Raw genomic sequence first — 20,606 nt, forward strand, 5'->3', positions numbered from 1 at the left:
ACAGGTGAGAAGCCTTATTCATGTGCTGACTGTGGGAAAAGCTTCAGCAGTAGCAGTAGCCTTACAATGCATAGGATAACCCATAAGGAAGAGAGGCCATATAAATGCCTGGAGTGTGGCAAATGTGTCAAGTACAAATACAGCTTTAGGCAACATCAGAATACACATAAATACAAATGCTCAGACTGTGAGAAAAGCTTCAGCCAAAGCTCAGCCCTTGAAATACATAAAAGAAAACACACAGGTGAGAAACTAATTAAGTGCTCACACTGTGGGAAAAGCTTTGATCGTAGATCAAACTTTGTTGTACATGAGAGAAGTCACACGGGAGAGAAGCCATATCGTTGCTCAGAATGTGGGAAAGGCTTTGTAAGCAAGCCTAAACTTAATCGACATGAGAAAATGCATACAGGAGAGAAGCCATTCACCTGTTCACACTGCGGAAAGAACTTCAGTGAAAAAGTCAACCTTGTGCATCATGAGAGACTCCATACTGGAGAGAAACCATACAAATGCTCTTTCTGTGGGAAGGATTTTGCATGGAAAAGACTGTGTATTGAGCATGAAAAGTTCCATCAGGGATCCTATAATTGTTCTGAATGTGGAAAAAGTTATAGCAACCCTTCACACCTTCGGCAACATCAGAAGAGTCATGCTGGCGAGAGACCACATGTATGCTGGGAATGTGGGAAAACATTCCTTACACACTCATCGCTTCACCTCCACCAAAATATCCACACAGGGGAGAAGCCGTACCAGTGTCCAGATTGTAGCAAACGTTTCCGATCCAAGTCAGCCCTTACAGTCCACCAGAGAATCCACACAGGAGAGAGACCATTTAAATGCATGGAGTGTGGGAAAAGCTTTGTTACCAGTGGCGCTCTTCTAGGCCATCACCATATCCACACGGGGGAGAAACACTTTAAGTGTCACGAGTGTGGGAAAAGCTTCCGGCAGAGCTCTACCCTTGTACTTCATAAAAGAAGAGCACACAAAGTCAGCCCTTCCAGTCCATCAAAGAATGCGCATGGGAGAAAGACCGTGTGAGTGCATGGAAGTGATCAATTGAGCAGAAAAGCTATTAAGTCCAGTTGAAGGGGGAAATCACTGAAATGTGCTGAGCCAAAGAAACACATAGTCTAACTGTGTATCAGGAAACCCATACAAAAGGCCTGGTGGGTGATCTAGAAACACGGAGCACAGTTGTACTGGTGAAGGCTAAGCATGAGTAAAGCTGCTCAATGATCTGGCTGTGACCTCTTAAGAGTTTCATCAGGTCAAATTACATGGTTAGGGAGAGGGGTTCTTGCATAAAGAAAAAAGGAGGAAGTGTAAGACAAAATAGGAGATTGCCCAATGCCCACCAACCTCAGCTGTCCAAGGGAATTTTAAAACTTCCTTTCTCCTTTGCTGTTCCTTATGGCTTTTAAAAACTCCCCCCTCCCTTCCCTTATATCCCTCCTGAAAAACCAACTTTTCCTTGAAGCCCTTGGACAGCCCTCCAAATCAGCGGTCCTCAAACTTTTTCAATGGGGGGCCAGTTGAAAGGCTGCGGTGACTGTTGCGGGCGGGGAGGTGGGGGTGCCTGGGGGCGCGGGCCGGTGAGGCGGCATTGGGCACACATGGCGGTGGCTCGGTCGCTCGGAGATCTCCCATGGGTTCAAAGCCATCCCCGAGCGAGCAAGCCACCACTTCCCCACCCACACTGCGAGGCAGTGGCAAGCGCGCACATACGGGAGCAGGCGGTGGCGGCTTGCTCACTCGGAGACCATCTCCAAGTGAGCAAGCCCCCGCCTCCCCGCCTGCGCAGCAAGCGCACAGCGGTGCGGGCCAGATGGACGGCCACGGCAGGCCAGATCCGTCCCGCGGGCCGCAGTTTGAGGACCCATGCTCTAAATCCTCTTGTCATAGAGATGTCAAGCCTAGGTACATACTGAAATAATGTCAGATTCTTCTGCTTTTTTCTCTGCCTCCATTTTACTCCCTTTCTTTCCTTTGTCAAATCAAGCTTCGGCGAATGGGGCGGCATACATATGTTTTAATAAATAAATAAATAAAAATAAAGCTTGTACATTTGAGTAAGTTGGTGGGTTCTCTTTTCCTGCTTAAATGTATATTGGCCACAATCCCACATACACTTACTGAGAGCAAGTCCCACTGAACTTACTTTGAGTAGAAGTGCACAGGAGTGTTGCTTGTAAGCATCCTATATGTTCCCGAGAACAGATCTATGTGCCTTTTGGAGACATCAGGTGAGAATTCAGCAGCCCTTTTTTAAACAAGTTTTTTTTTATTAAGAGCTGTTCAAAAATAATTTAAGAGGAGAAAAGAAAAAGGGGGGAAATAACAAAAGAAGGACATTCCATGAAATGAAAGTACAGAAACAGGTACAGGAGCAAGCCGGTAGCCTGTAGACAACATCTCATAAGAGGTCCCTCATGGCAGGACCTCTCCAGACCCTGGAGAAGGAGGAAGGCCAGAATACAAGGCATCCTGAAACTGCTCCAGCTGCCTTCCCTTCCCTTTCAAGATGCTGTTGCTAAATGGCCAGAAGCGACCACCTTACAAAAATGCAGGGCTGAGAATCCGGGAGGCAGAGGTAGGGCTGATGCTCCTCTTCATAGGATTGCTCCCCAAGTAAAAATTTAAGCAAGCTCTTAAGCTGAAATTATCAGATGGAACTATGCTGTATTTATGCTACTTCTGTGAAATGCTTTAAGTGGGCTTTTTTAAACATTTGAAAATATTGCAAGAAGCTGAAGAAAATCAATAGTATTTTCCACTGTGGTAAACAGGCTTTGCCAGCTTCTGCTTTGTCGCAAAGTCTGCAAAACCTGTTGGACCAGAGGCAACAGCGGGATAAGCAGTGGTGTGTTTTTCCCCTTCTACGCAATGCTTAGCAATATCTCTTTTTCATCCCAGCACAAGACTTGAGTCCTGAGCATGGAAGGCAGTGTATTAGGCAACCTGGGGGAAGCATGCAGGAAACAGATCTGTGTGGTGGACTTGGAGGTCTGAAAAGGCTCGGCCTTGATCCTAAAGGGAGAATCCCTGCTCAGGTGGGGAGTCCTGTAGGTGCCTCAGGCACTGCAGAAGATCACAGCTGAAATTATCATTCTGAGATTCCAAAGCCTGATTTGGAGAAGACAGTTTTCAAATGAATATATATGACTTGGGTAAAGGGGTTGAGTTGTTGCTTTTGCAATTATTTCTGGCATTTTTTCCTGTTTCTTTCTTCAAAATAAAACTGTCTTTGTTAATAGCATTTCCCCCGTTTTCTTATGTCAGCTTATTCGGTTCTCTTATTTGCTTATTCGGTTCTCTGCTCCTTGCATAATGTTGACATGTGTGAGTACTGTGGTTGGACAGTCCTGCTCAGCAGGTGCATTTGAACCATACTCGCTTGGGACATGCATCAGTTTTACAGGAGGCAAAACCTGCCAATTAATTTCTTACCCAAATCCCTCAACTATAAAATCCTTCAATTAAATTATACCCTGCTTCAGTTCATCCCAGACCAATTGAATGTTTTCCGTCTGAGATTAATTACCATGCAGGGAGAGAATGGGAGTGGTGAGTAGGCACTTCCTTCCCCACTGAACCTGCTAGGCCCTGGGAGTAGATCTAGGGCCATGCAAATTACATTTGGGGCAAGAGCTCATGGGTCCAGGCCTAGCACCACTCCTGGAGATTCCTATCTCCTGGCTCTTTCTCCAGATGATCTTGCTGCCTCTGCCCAGATTATTTGTTTTTGTTACACATTTGAACCCCGTGCTATAGTTTACCTATGGGCTTTTAAGCATGAACAACTGAGGAACAGAACCCATATTTTGTTGTTGAGTTATGAACTCTTGTGTTAACAACCCATAGTTAAACCATAGTGCAAGGTTCACATGTGACAGCAACTCACATTTCAACATCCCTGGGTTGTTAATGTGTGAAGCAGGTTGTTATGTTGGCGACATACAGGTATGTGAGGGGATGTTACATGGAGATGGGTAGAGACCTGTTCTTCCCTGCAGAGGAAGGCAGAACACGCTCCAACAGAGCAAAGCTCAGGGATCCAAGGTTTCGTTTGGATGCCAGGAAGCACTTCCTGACAGTCAGGACCCCGAGGGTGTGGAATGGGCTTCCACGAGAGGTCGTTGAGGCCCCATCGGTGCGGGTGTTCAAGGATAGGCTGGGTGTGCACATGGTGGGCATGTCATGAGCGGAGCCGGCTGGTGCCGGAGGTCAGACTAGATGGCCTGGGAGACCCCTTCTGACTCGCTTTGTTTCTATGTTTCTATGATATTCATCAAATGAACAAGAGCAGAGCATGCATATTTTGGCAGATGGTATAGTGTCTATGTAGAGTCAAAAGTATGGGAACTCAACACAGTGAAGAGTTGTATTTCACTGGGCAAGCCATTGAAAACATTCCTAGAAGGGGTGAAATATTGGAAACTGGAAAGTACTCAGCTGAGAGACCACAAAAGGAGGGTACATGAAGAGAAACTACAGTTCCATCAGTCCTTAATTTGTCACAAAGAGGAGAATCTTAAGCAGCCAATTAAATACAAGCAGCAAGGAAACCAGGTATTTCCAAGCCTCATCAGAGGACCCAGAAGGAAATAGCACAGAGAATCTAAAGAGATTTGGCAATTCAACCCATAGTAGACATTTCACTGGGCCTACTTCCACCTCTAACCCCATGCCCTGGTGGTATGCAAACCCAAATTTTCCCCCAAGGAAAGCGCACTTCCTCAAACTTCCTTGGATAGTTTGCCACCATTTTTTAATCTGGCACGGCTCCAAAGCTGTAAATGGGGAAACACTGGCCCACTTTGCTTGTAATGGAGAATTAATTTCATAACCATGGCTTTATTGCTTCGTTCTTTGACCAATCCAGTGTTCCAGGTTTGCATGTCATGCTCACAGCCCCGCAAAAAGAAGTTGATTACAGAAACTGGAAATGAGCCTTGCCTTGGAGGCAAGTTTGTCTACTCCCACTCATGCATGGCAACTTGTGGTTCAATACGGTTTGTGCAAACCAGGTCAATGACTCTTGGAGGCTCACACAATGATGGGTCCAATACAGCTAACAACTCCTACTGCCCAATGAACACTTAGGACATAGTAAAGAACGTCTTCCAGAAATTCCATTGTGGTGGGTGGGGAAAAACCAAAAATACCCACCTATTTTACCTTAAAGCTCCTACTGCTAGTAACTTAGGACAGTCAGTTAAAACTTTTAGTGTGCTTCCATGCATGGGTCTTCCCCGCCTTTTGACAGCTCATGCCTAATAAAAAGGTGGGATATAAATGCAATGTAATAATATAACATCGGAAGGACAAATCAGCCACCTGCGATACCACAATGGGTGGAAGATTTAACAAAACGTCCATTTTTGAACAGGTGTTGTAAGCAATGAAATCCAAGCAATGACGATACGGGAGGCAAAGTACCAGGCAGCAACAGTTTAATACGTTCTGGCCAGACCAGGCACTCACCCCGAAGGCAGTGCACTGGAGGAGCAGTTTACACAACCTTTTATTCCCTACTTCACGCTCAAAGTCCCTGCCTCCTTTCTCCCATTGGCTGGGATAGTGGGAATTCACACTCTTCTCTGTCCGCCTTCATCATACTGCCCCTTGGTATGTTACCCCCACCTGCTCATACGTCCCATGTTCATGTTAATAACCCTCTGAGTCAGACTAGGAGATACCACTAATATGCATTAGCTAATTATGCAGCCGTACTTTGGATTCTAAGTTCAAAAGTTTAATGCCACATCTAGGGACTACATCTTGTAGTCTATTAGTTTGTGTTAATCACAATACCTTTACTAATCATTAAGTGATCTATATAGCTTTTTACCCGTTCTAGTCCGTTAATCACAATACCTTTATTAATCACTAAGTGATCCATAGCTTTACCTGTTCTAGTTTGTTAGTCACAGTAATCGTCTACTTCTCACAGTGTTCTTTAGGCATAATATACAAATGGATAACAATATGGATATTTGAGTTGTCTTGGTCGAAGTTTATGCATAATTATTTTAAGAACAGTAGTTATGTTTTACTAAATACCAACAGTATATGTAATTTGTGTCAGGGATCTTATTAAATGTTTTTTAAAAACTTTAATATTTTAATTTATTTCCTCTTTTTTCTCTTTCATATGAATTTTGGTTTTGTAACACACAATAAAAAATAGTAAATATTGGAGAGGAAGAAAAAAAAGTGCTCCCTCCCTCCTTCTCCAAGTCATGCATCACTTCCTAATCGGCTATATTTTTTAGGGATAGGGGTCAGATTGCTTTGCTTCGCAAAGGGCAGAATCAAGAGCTTGATTGATTTTGTACCAGGACCAGACGCCGTTTGAAAAAATCGCTTCCTTCAATTTCCCCTCCAAGTTCTCCATCTTTCTCCCATCCATCCATGTGCTCCAACCGCAGATTGGTAGGGACTTGATTTGCCAGTCCTTTGGCTTAGCTTCCATCACATGATGGGAAGCGGAAAACAAAGGAAAAGCCGCCTTAAAAAATCAGAAAAGAAAGAAAAGAAAAAAAAAAAAACAGGGAGAAACTAAGCAAGATCGCTTAAACTATTCTACCCCCATAGGGGGGGAAAGCAACCCCATTTAGATCCTTTAATGGAATGGGCTGCTTTTGTCCGGTGCGCGCGCATCCAGACCTCTTAATTCGGATTAGTGGCACCTTGATTAACTAAGTATTCCTTGCACGACCTCTGAAAAGTGCATTTTGCGCGCACCCGCGGTATTTTTAAATCGACGTTTCTTCTGGATTCTTCAGCGTGTCTCTGATATTCCAGTTAACCGATTAACACAGAAAAGAAGCAGAAACGTGGTTTGATTTGGTTTTTAAAGCGTGTTTTGATTTCAAAGAAGGAAGATAGATCCACTGAAGAGCAAAAGAAGCAACCTCAAAGAACTCGGCCAGAGCAAGGAAAATCGCAGGATTGCAAAACAAGTAAGCAAGGGCTTTCCATCATTAGATAGCGATGAGCTGGAAAACTTCAAAGCTGTATGCATATTTATTCATTCATTCATTTTTGCAGGATACGCGTGCAAAATAAAATGTCGGAGTGTGGCTTTAGGATGGGGTGGCTCGGTTCACTTTATTGGGGGGCAAAATTGTTCTGTCGCCTGTGATATTTCTCGTTCCACCCCCACCCCCACCTCGTAAGCAGTGCAGGATCAGAGCGAAGGCTTGTAAGGACCAGCTTCCCCCCCAGTGTCCACCAGTTTGCCCCACTTGGAAGTCCAGAAGCGGCGCGTGCGGGCCAGGCCCCTCTCCAACCCCAGTTCCCAGCAGCTGCTTCTGCTCATGGAAATGGCAGGAACATAATATCTACTAGCCGTAAATAACTCTGGGAATCCATGGCTTCAGCAGGAGAACGGAAAGAAATGGATTAGGTGAAGCTTCCCTCTCAGGGGGAGGTGGAGAGGTTTATATTTCTGTATGTAATGCCGCTGCTAAAGGCATAAAAGAGAAGGGGGGCAGAATTGTTACTTTCTTCCATGTCGAAATTCTGTCGGTGGGTCAGAGTCAGATTGCAGGGACAGCTTCCTATATGTTCACGACACTTTTCCCCCTTGTTTATGGGGACCTCCATCTTCCCCCTGTGTTCCTCCTTGCCATATTGAATTTATTTTGACTGTAAGTTCTTTGGGGTAGAGATCAGTTACCTTGTTATCCTGAAGTGACTTGAGTAGCAATAGTGCTGTATGGGTGGTGGAAATTTTGGGACTTAGTTGTTATTAAACACAAATAGGATTGTGTACTGAGAGCTGGTGTGGTGTGTGGCTTAGGGTACTTGCTTGGGCACCTGGGAGATCCGGATTCTGGTCCCCGCTCAGCCATGAAGCTCACTGGATGACTTGGGTCAGGCACAGCCTACCTCACAGGGTTGTTGTGAGGGGAAAATGGAGCTATGTTAGCCACCTTGGGTTCCTCACAAGAGGAGAAGAGGTGGGATATAAATGCAATGTAATAATAGTAATAGATCACATGCTGGAAAGTTTGTGTGGGCAAGCTGGAGGCAAAGGTTTGGGTTGCCCTATCCCTCTTCTGCTAGCCCACTTAGTTGCTGTGTTAGGCACATAGGAAGGAAAATCTTTCATGACCACCTCAGAAATGCCGTGGGCTGGAAGCAGGGAGGGTCATGTTTGTTCTGTTTTGTTTTCACTGGCCTGCTAAGAGGCGAGTGGCCTGCATTTCCATGCTGGCCACAGTGGAAGAGGTTCCCTTTCCTCCACAGCCATCATGGGAGCATTGCATACCAGCCTCTTAGAAGATGCATTAAAAAAAAAAAAAAGCATGTCAGTAACTTGTGTGTGTGTATTTCCACAGCTGACTGTAATTCAGCAGATCTTCTAATTGCTTTGCCTCTTAAAGCAGAGGAAGCTCCTGCTAGATCAGCCCAAAGACATCTTGTTTCAAAGATGTCAGCCAGATGCTTATGGGCTTCCTGGAACTGGGGCTAAAAGGGTGCACCCCTCCCTCTGCAGTTTCTCCTTAGCCCCTGCACCTCTGTGCCATTGGCTGCCTCTGAACCTCCTATGGACAAGGGAGAGAAAAATGTGTCCCTGTATTCACTCTCTCCACACCTGTTAAACTTCTGCTAAAGATCCCGCCAGGAACAAAACCAGCAATATTTCCTCAGAAAAAGCTATTTACTCCTCATTCCTTTTAAGGCTCATTGTAATCCTGACTCTAGCCCTTTTCTGGCACATGCTGTCAGGAAGAAAAGGGCCCTACCACTTCCAACATGCACTCGACTGTGCCTGAAGTGCATTTGGGGTAAGGGAAGAGGGGGCAGTATATGTGACTTGTAAAGACTGAGGTGAGGAAGATATATTCTAAATAAAGCCTTTTGCAGCAGGGCTAACAGTTGCCCAAAGCAGTTATTAAGTGGCTAATTAACTGGATGCTTGCTTTTGAATGGGCACCAGGAAACTCTGCACCCCCTGAGGGGAGCCAGGAATAAATATTCTGGATCCCGCTCCAACCCCAAGGCCTACAACTGCTCCTTCCTCCCCAGTTTTGCTTCTAGCCTCATATTTTAGCAGCTGCATCCAGCCTCTCCTTTTATTTCCCACAATTCCCCTGCTGTAGTAATGCCTTGGAGTATTCTGGGAAATATCAAGAGTAGGAATGAGCTGCTTCCTTTACCACAGATAGTGTACCTGCATATACCAGTAGCTGAAGAGCTTGGGCAGGAGGCAGACTTGCCCTCATCCTGCTTGAAGGATCCTGTGGGCAGCTGGGTTGCCACTGTGTGTACAGAATGCTGGGCTAGATGGACCTTGGGGCTGATCCAGCAGCACTTTTTTTAGCTGCTTGGTCATACTGCATACAGCCAGATCAGCCTACCAGGGCTTGGTGGAAGGAAACACCCCACCAGAGAACACCTCAAATGCTCTGAAGAGCTTCCATGCCTGGCAGAGCAAAACCAGAAGAGGACTAGGAAGGCAAATTACCCCTCAAAAGCAACTGGGAGCAACTGTCTTCATTCTGGTGCCCCCAGGTATATTAGACTACAACTCCCACAATCCCCTGCTAACACAGGACACACCAGGCGAGGGAAGGCTCACTTTTTTTTTTACCCCACCTTTCTTCCAAGGTTTCAGTTTTCCTCCCACCTACATGTTGTCCTCGCTATGACTGTGTAAAGTAGATTAGGCTGAAAGTCAGTGATCTTCTTGGTCAAACAGGAATTTTACCCCCAGGTTCTCTTCTTTCCCTACACCCAGAAGCTCAGAACAGTATCTGTGATTGATTCCTCCTCTGGTTTATCCTCACAACAGCCCTGTGAGGTAGGCTAGACTGAAAGAAAGAGACAGGCCCCATATCACTCAGCAAGCTTCCTTGTGGGATTTGACCCTGCCTGACAGTCCTAGTCTGACAATCCGACCGTTTCAGCACACCAGTTTTTAGTGTCTTGTGGCATTATACTTCTAGAGGCATAAGCTTTCATGGGTTGCCCTACCTCACCAACTATGTGATGTGCTCCCATAAGCAGAGAGGTCTGTGTTTATACCTTGAATGCACAGAGAAGGACAGAGAGAGACCCATTTGAGAATGTATTGGTATTTAAACGATCGCCTGATGCTTCTGAGGCACTTAAAGGGTCACCCTGTGCAATGGCATCTTTAGCTGATCAGGTGGCAACAAATTTCTCTGCCTCCTAATGCACACATTAAGTAATAGGTTTTTTAAAATTCTCTTTTTTCCACTCTTGCACTTCCCAGAGCAGCTGTGCTGGATTCCAGTCGAAGAGTGACAGAGGGAGAAAGCATGGAGGAGGACCACAGCGGGATCCTTTCACTGGGTAAGGAAGCCTTTCTCTTTTCTGGGATTGAGACACTGCAGAAGGTGGGCATTTTTCCCAGGTGGGTTTGGTTTGGGTGCCTGCTCTTTGGATCCTTCGTGCATGTGCCTGTTGTGTCCATGGACAGTTTCCTTACTGGCCTTTTCCATACTGGGCCTGCTGTTGCAACATGAAAAACTGACAACAGGAGCTAAAAGACCCTGAGACTGCTCTCTCTTCCCTCCAACTCCATCTGCTGCCTGAGAAATGGCAGAGTGGAGTAGACGACCATTTAGGGCCTCACCTACATTGGTGTCCAAGCAGAAGCCTGATCCCCCACAATCCTCCATCTGATGTAAGAGTTTCCTGGCAGCCATTTTGCAGATTAAATCAACAGATATTGTGTGTGTGTGTGTGTGTGTGTGTGTGTGTTAACAAAACTTGTTGTATTGCAGTAGCTTTAGTTATTCAGATACACATTGGAGGCATTCAAACACTACCCACAAGCTTTATTTATTTATTGTATTTATATGCTGCCGTATAGCCCAGAGGCAGCTTACAATAAAATAGCTCTCACTATTGGGCAGTGCAGAAATGGCCTGAAGGAGCTATTTTTGATGCCTGTTTGACAGACCCAGGACTGTGGGGGAAATTATTTAAGAATACACGCACATCAGCAAAATGAAATGATGATTCCAAGGGGAAAAAAAGATCAAGTATCTCGAGGTTTTAAATACCTGGCTGGGGCATGTTGCACGTGGTAGGAATTCTTTTGTCTGAGTATGAATAGGGTAGCACCTTAAGGCAAGGTTACTTTTTTTGCAAATTAGTTTATTAACTGAAAGAAAAAACACATTGATTTCATGGACGAATCTTACAGAAGCTCGGTAGCCAAGCCCATATGAGAGCGAGCAGAAATGGGACATCAGGCAGCCTGCTCAATGCTCTTCCCACCTTAGACTCTGACTCCACAGGAGATCTAGGCTGGCACTGGGGGCTCCGGCATGATACCTCCTGGAATGTGCCAGTGGGCGCTGTGCTTTGCCCTTTGCCCCATGCCTCTTGTTTTTGGTTTAATTGTGAGGCTGAAATGCTGTCAAGAAGGGTAGCCCTCCAGTGGCATCTTTATATGTGCTCGAAAGTGAATTTGTGGTTTGGAGCTCAGCCCCTGTCTCTGCCTTGGGATTCCTGGTAGGTTCCTTTTCTTTTAGTCTTAACTTCTGGGAACTGAATGGGGTTTTTTGACAGGCCATGCCCACCACAGCAGGCATTTTAAGAAAGGGCGAGTCCCCCTCCCCAGTTGCACTCATTCTGTCAGCAGCTGCAACACTGACTCAAAATTCTAAATGTGCCCACTGACCCACAGAGGTTGGGGACCTCAGGGCTAGATTTATTTATTTGCTTAAGATTTTTCTATACCATCAGTTATTCAAAGGAGTCTTGAGACTGTTTACAATTTAAGAATTACTTTTCTTAATAAAATAAGCATAGCTTTGCAAAATGCAGCACTCCTATCCTAATTAAGAGTTTCCCGCAATTGACCACGTTGGGAACAAAATGCTGGACTACCGTGTTTCCCCGAAAATAAGACCTAACCAGAAAATAAGCCCTAGCATGATTTTTCAGGATGCTCGTAATATAAGCCCTACCCCAAAAATAAGCCCCAGTTAAGATCGTCAGCCAGATGGATGGGGAAACACAGTGGTATGTCCGTTGTAACACCTGATAGACATAGTGAATTATAAAATAATAATGCTAATATATAATTAAATATAAATAAACAATACTATTGACATCAATACTTAAAATAAATGATGATATACATTATAATTACATATTTGTAAATACCAAAGCAGGTGCCTTTGGATGAGAGGTAAACGCCTATGTAAACAGATGAACGCGATACTTATTGCTGAATGACCAATCAGAGTACAGACACAACACACAAATAACGTCAATATGTCGTGTGTTGTAAGGGATGTACTTAATGCATGGATGCAAATGGCAAGATGGGTGCAAAAAGAAGGAGCTATTCCATCGAGTTAAAGAAAGGAATCGCGAAGGACTCTCAGGCCAAGAATCTTACGGCTTTTGTAAGAAAAAATAAGACATCGCCTGAAAATAAGCCCTAATGTGTCTTTTGGAGCAAAAATTAATATAAGACCTGGTCTTATTTTCAGGGAAACACGGTGGTCAGGCCTTTGGTCTCCTCTAGCTTGGGTTATCTTATCTTCTCAAGGTACAATTCTCTCCGTGTTTAGACAGAAAGTCTTCAGTGTGATGGAGTTGTAGGATTTCTTTCTCTCTAAATATGCAGAGGGTGAAGAAGCCCTTACTGGTCTTGAATCCCATGCCTGTGTAAATTCTGGTGTCATGATTCTCTGCTCCAGGAGGTGATGAGCACAAAAGAATTTACCCTGGAGAAGATCCTCGTTACTGCTCCATCTACGGCAAAAGCTTTGGGGATAAATCGAGTCTCATGAACCACGAGAGGCCGAATGTGGCGGAGAAGCGTTACAAGTGTCCTAGCTGTGGGAAAGGCTTCAAGAAAAGGTCGGCCCTTCTCACCCATGACCGAACCCACACTGGAGAAAAGCCTTATAAATGCTCAGACTGCGGGAACAGTTTCAGTAACAAATCCAGCCTTACGAGGCATAAGAGGAAGCACACTGGAGAAAAGCCCTTTTGCTGCTTAAACTGTGGGAAGCGGTTCAGCCAGAGCTCCAGCCTCATCCGGCACATGAGAAACCACACGGGTCTGAGGCCCTACATCTGCTCAGACTGCGGAAAAAGCTTCAAGCAGAGTTCCAGCCTGCTCGTCCACGGGAGGACCCACACGGGAGAGACCCCGTACAGCTGCTCCATCTGTGGGAAGCGCTTTTCCCAGAGCTCCAACCTCGTGAAGCACGAGAGAATCCACACTGGAGAGAAGCCCTACAGGTGCCCGGATTGTGGGAACACCTTCAGTAACAAATCTAGCCTGACAAGGCATAAGAGGAACCACACCGGGCAGAAGCCCTACAAGTGCATGCAGTGCAGCAAAAGGTTCAAGCAGAGCTCAGGCCTCCTCAAGCACGAGCGGATCCACGCACGGCAGAGCCTCTCAAAATACTCCGAGCCCAGCAAGCATTTCAACCTGAGTTCTGGCCTCGTGGAAAAGGAGAAGGCCTGCATGGAAGAACCTGTATAAAAGGCTGCATTCCAAGATCATGCCTTCTTTCAACTGGCTGAGACCACGAAATCGCTGGGTTTGGCCTGCCCATCTTCGGGACAGAGGAAGCTGGGCCCGTCTAGCCAAATATTGTTGACATGGACTGGCAGCAAGGGCTCACCAAAGTTTCAGGGGACTAATTTCCTAGTCCTACCCAGAAATGCCAAGGCTTTCACCTAGGCCTTCTGCATGCAGATTGGGCGCTCTGCTGCTGAGCTGAGGCTGCTCACATTGACCTCCAGCCCTTCGGTCTGCCGGCTTGGCGAAACTGCTTGTCTTTGCTGGGCCACACAGACAGCGATTACGAGGATTTTTCCGAGCTGCTGGTTGGTTGTGTTCTGTTTGGTGGGTGATACAGGCCCAACAGGGAGAGATTTCAGAGTTTGGCTCTCTCTCTGCAAAAGTGAACCCCTCGGGGAGGAGCAGAACAAATAAAAATGGCTGCACTCGTTCCAAGCCTCGTCAGCCAGAGCAGTCACATGGATGATGTGAAGGGAGGGAAAGCATGGGATTGGTCTCAGGGTTGGCATCGCCATTAAGCAAAGTGAGGTGCCCACTCCTGGATGGATGCAGGGTGGCGGCAAGGCCTTGGAGGGTGAATTCTATGCAGTGCCAGACAGTTTGCAAAACCCTTGGAGGGCCACCAAACAGGTCCTGTCCCTCAGTCATCATGGTCACCGGTTGTCATTTGCCTCCCTTCCTCTCTTTCTCACAATTTCCACCACAATTTTCTGTCTGTCGGGCAGAGTCCAGAGCAAGTTGGCAGGGGTGACTTTTGCTCCTTCTTACAACCTCTGACCAACAGGCAGGTGAAGAGGAAGGTAGAGCTGATGATGAAGGACGTTCTCATCAGTGGGTCCCTGCTGGGGTTGGGCCTTGGCTAGTATTTAGACTCACCCCTGCCTAGGGTGCTTGTCCCGGTTCTGTGTGCCACACCTCCTGTCCTGAGCCCCCGAGGCGAGTCTTGCTTCCCCGGGTGTGACGGAGGCAGCTGTCCCATCAGCAGTGCAGAAGTGAAATTCCACTTGGCCAACTTCTATGTGTTCAAGAGACACTTTGTGCCAGAAAGAAGATTCCTTGCTCCAAGAAAGGGGGGTTTTGTGGGTTAGCGCAAACTTGCCCTTAAGCCCAGAAAGCTCACTATCCAGCCAAGTCAGTATTAATGCTGCTCATAAAGGGGGCAGACCCATCCTTCACAATCATCATAGAAATGATATCTTAGCAAGTAGTCTTTTAGGCTAGCAAAACACAAAATCACGACTTATACAAACCAGGCTGGTTCAGGAAGTACCAGTTTCCTGGTGCATTTCCACAGAGAAAGCAATTCTCCTTCCTTTGGGGCTAATGCAGAAACGAAGTGGGCTGGTGAAGATGGAAGAGAGAGAACGAGAGAGAGCAATTCAGCTCTCTTTTATCAGCCCTTTGCTTGCCAGTGCAGAATTCTTGGTTGCCTGTGACACCCAGGTAAGTTGGTAGGTGTCATGCTGCTTCAGGAAGAGCTGATCAAGGCCGTTTTAAATAGTTTTAGTTTTGGCTCATTTAGGAATACTTGAACTTATTGTTTGTGTTCATAAATTTGAGAATATCATTGGTTATCACAGAGGGACTTCCTTGCTGATAGCAAATGAAGATCCTTGAACAGGGGTGTAGTACCCCCTTCCCCTGCTCTCCCTTTCCTAGCCACTGATAATGTGGTGGTTTTTTAGCGTTTTGAGTTTTTCCCTCTTTTCCTGGTTGAACTCCCTCTGCTACAGTTTAGTTAACTGGCAATAGGAACGTGAAGTTAAAGTAGGCTGGCATTTGGGGGTTTTGGCCAAGACCCTTTTACCTCTAGACCCACTCACGACTGGAATTCAGACCTCGCACTGAAGCACATCTGTAGCAATGGCTTAAATTTCTTCAAAGGTTGTTTTCTTAATGTTTCGTTAAGAGCTTACTTCCAGCAAGGTGGAATTCTTTCTGACCTGACCTCAAGTAAGCCCACACGGGATTGGGCTACTCAAATCTATTTCTTAATCTCTATCATGTTCTATTCTAATTCTTGCTCTGACATTTTTAAGCTTAAATGTCAGTATCTCCGAGTACAGCATACCCCTGTTCTTGTATTGGGTACCCCAATGGGTAGAAATTTACACTTGGGTGTGGGAGTTCTGGGTTCCAATTCTGCCCCAATATAGCCTTCCTATTTGCAAGTTAGCCTCAGTTTCACTTCTGTAAAATGGGACTGCCCTTAGCCTACCTCACAGGGTTGTTGTGAGGCTGAACATGAATAAAGGATGTCTATGTTTGACTCTCGCAAAGTTACCACTGCTGTCCTTCATTTGTCCAAGACTCTCCTCTTCATTTTCTTTAGTTGCCCATTCCACGGAGGCTTTTTCCAAGAACAGAGCCAAAACTGTGAATTGGCTTCTTTTCTCCCAGAAAAGAAAAGAAGCTGTTCCACCTGCTCATGAAATGTTGAAATTCTTTTTCCTTTTGCATTCCATCTGTGGGTAGAGGTCCGTCCTACATCTTGCACAAGGACTGCTTTGCTTCCTGAGGCCACGATCCTGTCCCACAGTGATCTTCCTTGCCCAGCTCCTGTGAGCAGCTTGAAGGAGGCGCTTTCCTGCAGGGCCTGCTTCGGATGCGGCCCTCCCTTCTGTCGGGCTCCTGCTCCCTCTCCCTCCTTCCTGCAAGAGCTTCCACCCTGCCACAGACTGGTTGTGAGAGCCAACACTTGCTAATCCAAAGGAGATGTGGAGGAAACATGACAGCAGGAAGAAAGGAAAGGAAAGGCAATTTGGCAGGCAGGGCCTGGAAGTGGGAAACCAGGTTGTGGATATCGTGCCATCATAAATGTTTATATATTTTGACTTTGTTTTATTATTACATTTTTCCTCTTGCATGGTGCCCAAGGTGGCTTGCAGGGTGGCCCTCCTATTTTTTCCTCACAACAACCTTGTGGTGTAGATTGGGCTAACAGTCTGGTCCAAAGTCACCCAACAGAGACTAGAACCAGGTCTCTCCAATCCCACTTGGTTTATCCTGGTGTTGCTACATGCTCACAGTTACAGTTATACATAAGTTTCAATAAACTGGTGACCACTCCCTTGTAAAAGAAAGGTAAATAGTTTGTACAGTCCCATAATTTGCCATAGTCTGTATTTGCACTCAAAATAAAAATCTGGTGTGGAGCTTGGAGGTGTTTGTCACCCACGAGATCCTGGGATGGGTCAGGTCCTTTCCCCGGCTAAAATGGGTGCACCAACTGCGATGCCTCCGGGATGACAGCCAGCATCCCCAACCTGGTGCCTCGGAGGCATTTTGGGAAACTGCCCAGCTTTCCTCAGCATTGACCATACGGGCTGGGCTGATGGGTGCTGCTGTTCCGAACATTTTAAAGGTTGAGGAATTCTGACCCATTTAAGTGCATTTTCCACCATGGTTTCGTTCTTGAGGCTAGTACAGGGGGGTGGGGTGGGGATTATCAGGCTCATGGTGGGGTAGAAAGTCTTAAACCTCCTCTTGCTACACAGCCCAGTCCTGGTGAAAATTGCCCTCCAGTGTGACTAGATTTTGTTAAATCTGTTGCATCTTTATTTCAGGGACTGGCAGGTGTCTTTGATTCCATCACCTGATCATTGATGAAATATTTTTTACCAACATGCATGCAAACCAAGTGCTGTATAACTGAGCTGCAGCTGTTCTTCAAAGAGGCAGAAAAGATACGGAGGGATCACTGAATTCCCAGGTGGCAAATACATGTGGCTTTTGTAGGAAAGCTGGAACTTTGCCAACATCCAATAGGTACATCGTCTGATTCCTTCACCTGCACTGCTCTCTGGTGCAATCTTGTTTTTCTGCAAGACTGGACAATCTGGAATCAACAATAAGCGATTCGCCTTATTAAAGACAGGGCGTGACATGAGCTTTGGAAATGAAATCCTACTTGGAAATGAAAATATTCTTAAGTTCCTATCCTATAGCTTTCCTTTTAAAAATATTTCCTTTTAAAAAACATTTCTGTTCTGCTTTGCAAGTCATTTTACGAAGCAGCTAATGGAAAAATAAATGCCTAATAGCAAAAGCAATCAAGTAGAAAACACAGCCCCAAACAACATAAAACAGCAGAAGCAGTTTGAGCTGGGGCCACCTACATCTAAAACATGTACTCCATTCCAGAGTGATAGCCCTTCCCTGGATGCAGTTAGAGCAGGACAGGCAAAGAAGCCTTGGCTCAAAGGGGCTGTTAAAAACTCCGAAAGTAGAGTTGGATCTGGGCTAAGACAGCTGCCCTGTGAATTCCTACCTGGGTGTGAGCCCCACACAACACAGAGGGACTTCTTTTGAATAAAAGTGCTTGGACTGATTTTGCCTCGAGTTTGTCATGGATCTTGCACTATATTGTGTCCTTTTTATTACATCACATTTGTATCCTGCCTTGTGAGGTGGTTTAGGAGCTTCTCCTCCTTTCTGTTGTATCCTTACCACCACAACCTTGCAAGGTAGTTTAGGACAAGAGGTCACACTGGCCCAAAGTCACCCTGGTCAGGTGGGAACTAGAACCTGGATCTGCTGAGTCCCAGGTGAAGAGGAAGAGTGAATCCAGGGAGCTTTTGCCAGAATTAAGATAATATAATCTTATTTCACCCTATCTGCAGAATTAAGGTACTATAGCTATTCAACTATGCCTTTTGACATTGGCCCTACTGGGCAGCAGACCCACTGAATGCAAACCTCTTCCCCTTCCATACCAGCCATGAACATTCTGTGGTGTATGGCCTATACTGGCCAGTTTAATAGCCACTTGCCCTCAGCAGCTGGGGTTGCTCCTACACTGGAGAAGGGAATAAACGAGGCCACAAGACAGAGCTAATGTAAGGTCCCCTGTGAGTCTTTCTCCATCTTGCTTGCTCAACAGGCTGGGGCATCTGCTGCCTGAGCCCAGCACGAGGAGGGTGAGGGAGCAGGTCACCGGGCAAAGAGGCGCCCGTTCAGGGGACTGCGGCCCACAGGGCCCTGCTGGGATGTGCGTCCCTGCCAAGCCTGTCCTTTTTGTGGGCTGACTCCATTCAGCACTCCTTTAAAAATGTACAGCCCCACACCCCATTTTATTTATTTATTTATTTATTTATTTATTTATTTATTTATATTGTGATTTATATCCTGCCTTTTTCCTGCAAAGGGCTCAAGGCAGCTTACATCATTCTCCTCCTCCATCTTATCCCCACAACAACAACCCTGTGAAGTAGGTTGGGCTGAGAGACTGTGACTGGCCCAAAGTCACCCAGTTGGTTCCATGGCTGAGCGGGGACTAGAACCGAGATCATCTGAGTCCTAGTCCCACGCTCTTAACCACTGCACCACCCTGGCTCTCTGATTAATCATGCTTACTTGATGGGCAGAGGCAGGAGCAAATAGACAGCGGCCCCAGTGCCGCCGCCTCCTCACCTCTGCTGTTGATTGGGCCAGAGAAAGAGGTGGGGGGGACACGGAGGTTGCCATGGTAAGGGGGAGGAGGTTGAGAGGACCACCTATGGGCCCTCTGTGGGTTGTGAACCCTCAGCAAGTGCCCCACCCTGCCTACCTGCTAAACCCAGTAGCACAACTTCTGCAATTAACCTCCATTTTTTTTCTTCTGTTCTCCGCCTGACAAAGGACCAGTGTGTTTCCTTCTAAATGCTGGATATCGATCTGGCAAACTGCTCGGTTTTGTATCTTCAGAACAGAGGATCAGATCTGATGTGTTTCCTTGCCCAGCAGGATTAGGCACTATCTGAAACCTGCATGACCCCTAGAAAAGGGATTCCCAGCCTGGGGTGCCCGCACTCCCGGGCAGGCATTTTAGGGGGTGTCATGAAGGCCGCATTGTGATTCACCAATACTGGCAAATTGCAACATTTTTCACCACAAATTATCCCAATAATAAAATTATTTATACTTGTTGTTTGCATTTGGATTCAGTTCTCATTTGTCAATCAAGACAAAAGTTAGGATTTGCCTGAATCTCAATCAGCAAGAAGGTTCCACGTTTTGACAACATCTTGACTAAGAAGCAGGAACAAAGAAGTCATTCAATTTTATGTTCACAACTGAGATTGATTTTTTTGTCTACAATTGCTTGATTTGTATTTGAATTTTATGCACTGAGTTAAAAGCTTTTTTTAGTTCATTTTGTGTACCTGCACTACTTTATGTGATTCCAGTTTGTGGTTCTGAAATGAGACATTTGACTTCTTCATCTTACAATGTGGTATTATTTTTGTAGGAGATGTGAACATAAATCAAACTTTTTTTTTTAGGAGTGGTGGGCATAGAAAAGGTTGGGATCCATTGCCCTATAAGAATTTAGGATGGGGAGTGAGTGGCTCTCCTTGTATTGTTGGGCAACTGCTCCTATCATCCTTCATTGATTATGCTAGCTGAGGCTGATGGGAGTTGAGGAGAGACACACATTTCAATTAGTTTTATTATTTGTATTATTTCTATACCACTAAATATTTAAAAATCCCTAAGCAGTTTTTACGATTAATTCTGTCACTCAATGCCTAAATATCCTGATATTATAATAATTAATGCCATTTGACCTTTTGTTTTGTATTTCTGCCTGGATTTTATTGTTTATTCTTAATACGATGTTATTGGTTTTTATTGTCTTTTTAAATGCTGTGTTGTGGCACAATTGGGCAGCATACTAATGTTTTAAAAATAAAAAAATAAAAGTAAGTCTAATTGTTTTGCTGCAGTTTTCCTCTAGGTAAGTGCACAGGATTATAGTCCAGGACTGCTTTCCCCTCGCACCCTCCATCCAAAAGACAATGACTGAAGACAAACTTAAGAACAGGGGGTGGAAGGGAGCAGGAGTTGCTAAAAAGCAAGAAGTAGGCCTTATAATAAAATTATAATTAAATAAATTATAAGGCTATCCAAGCCTCTGCTCTGCTTTCATATGTGGTCACCCATCTGGCTACAGTCCTCTGCCTTTCCAGTTTAGTAAAGGGTTCTCAGCATGCTAACTGGATGTATAGAAATGCAGGTAGTTTACAAGTTAAGGAAAGTATGATAACATGGGCACAAAATTTTGGATATAATATTG

General features: G+C 45.5%; 2 protein-coding genes across 2 annotated transcripts in view; one reads left to right on the top strand and one right to left on the bottom strand.

Annotated features, from left to right (window-relative positions):
* LOC123017780 (zinc finger protein 585A-like) overlaps window positions 1-20,606 on the bottom strand; it is a 133,236-nt gene that overhangs the window by 92,548 nt on the left and 20,082 nt on the right. The window contains exon 5 of the mRNA XM_044419348.1: window positions 1,886-1,892. Within this exon, the coding sequence (XP_044275283.1) occupies window positions 1,886-1,892 (7 nt within the window). The remainder of the gene's footprint in view (window positions 1-1,885; window positions 1,893-20,606) is intronic.
* Window positions 1-20,606, top strand: part of LOC123017787 (zinc finger protein 850-like) — a 62,511-nt gene that overhangs the window by 12,244 nt on the left and 29,661 nt on the right. Inside the window, exons 2-3 of the mRNA XM_044419361.1 lie at window positions 1-946; window positions 12,858-13,405. Of these exons, the coding sequence (XP_044275296.1) occupies window positions 67-946; window positions 12,858-13,405 (1,428 nt within the window). The 5' untranslated portion in view covers window positions 1-66. The remainder of the gene's footprint in view (window positions 947-12,857; window positions 13,406-20,606) is intronic.

This window comes from Varanus komodoensis, unplaced genomic scaffold, assembly GCF_004798865.1.
Source record: "Varanus komodoensis strain SLA01 unplaced genomic scaffold, ASM479886v1 scaffold102, whole genome shotgun sequence".
NCBI classification, from domain to species: Eukaryota; Metazoa; Chordata; class Lepidosauria; order Squamata; family Varanidae; genus Varanus; species Varanus komodoensis.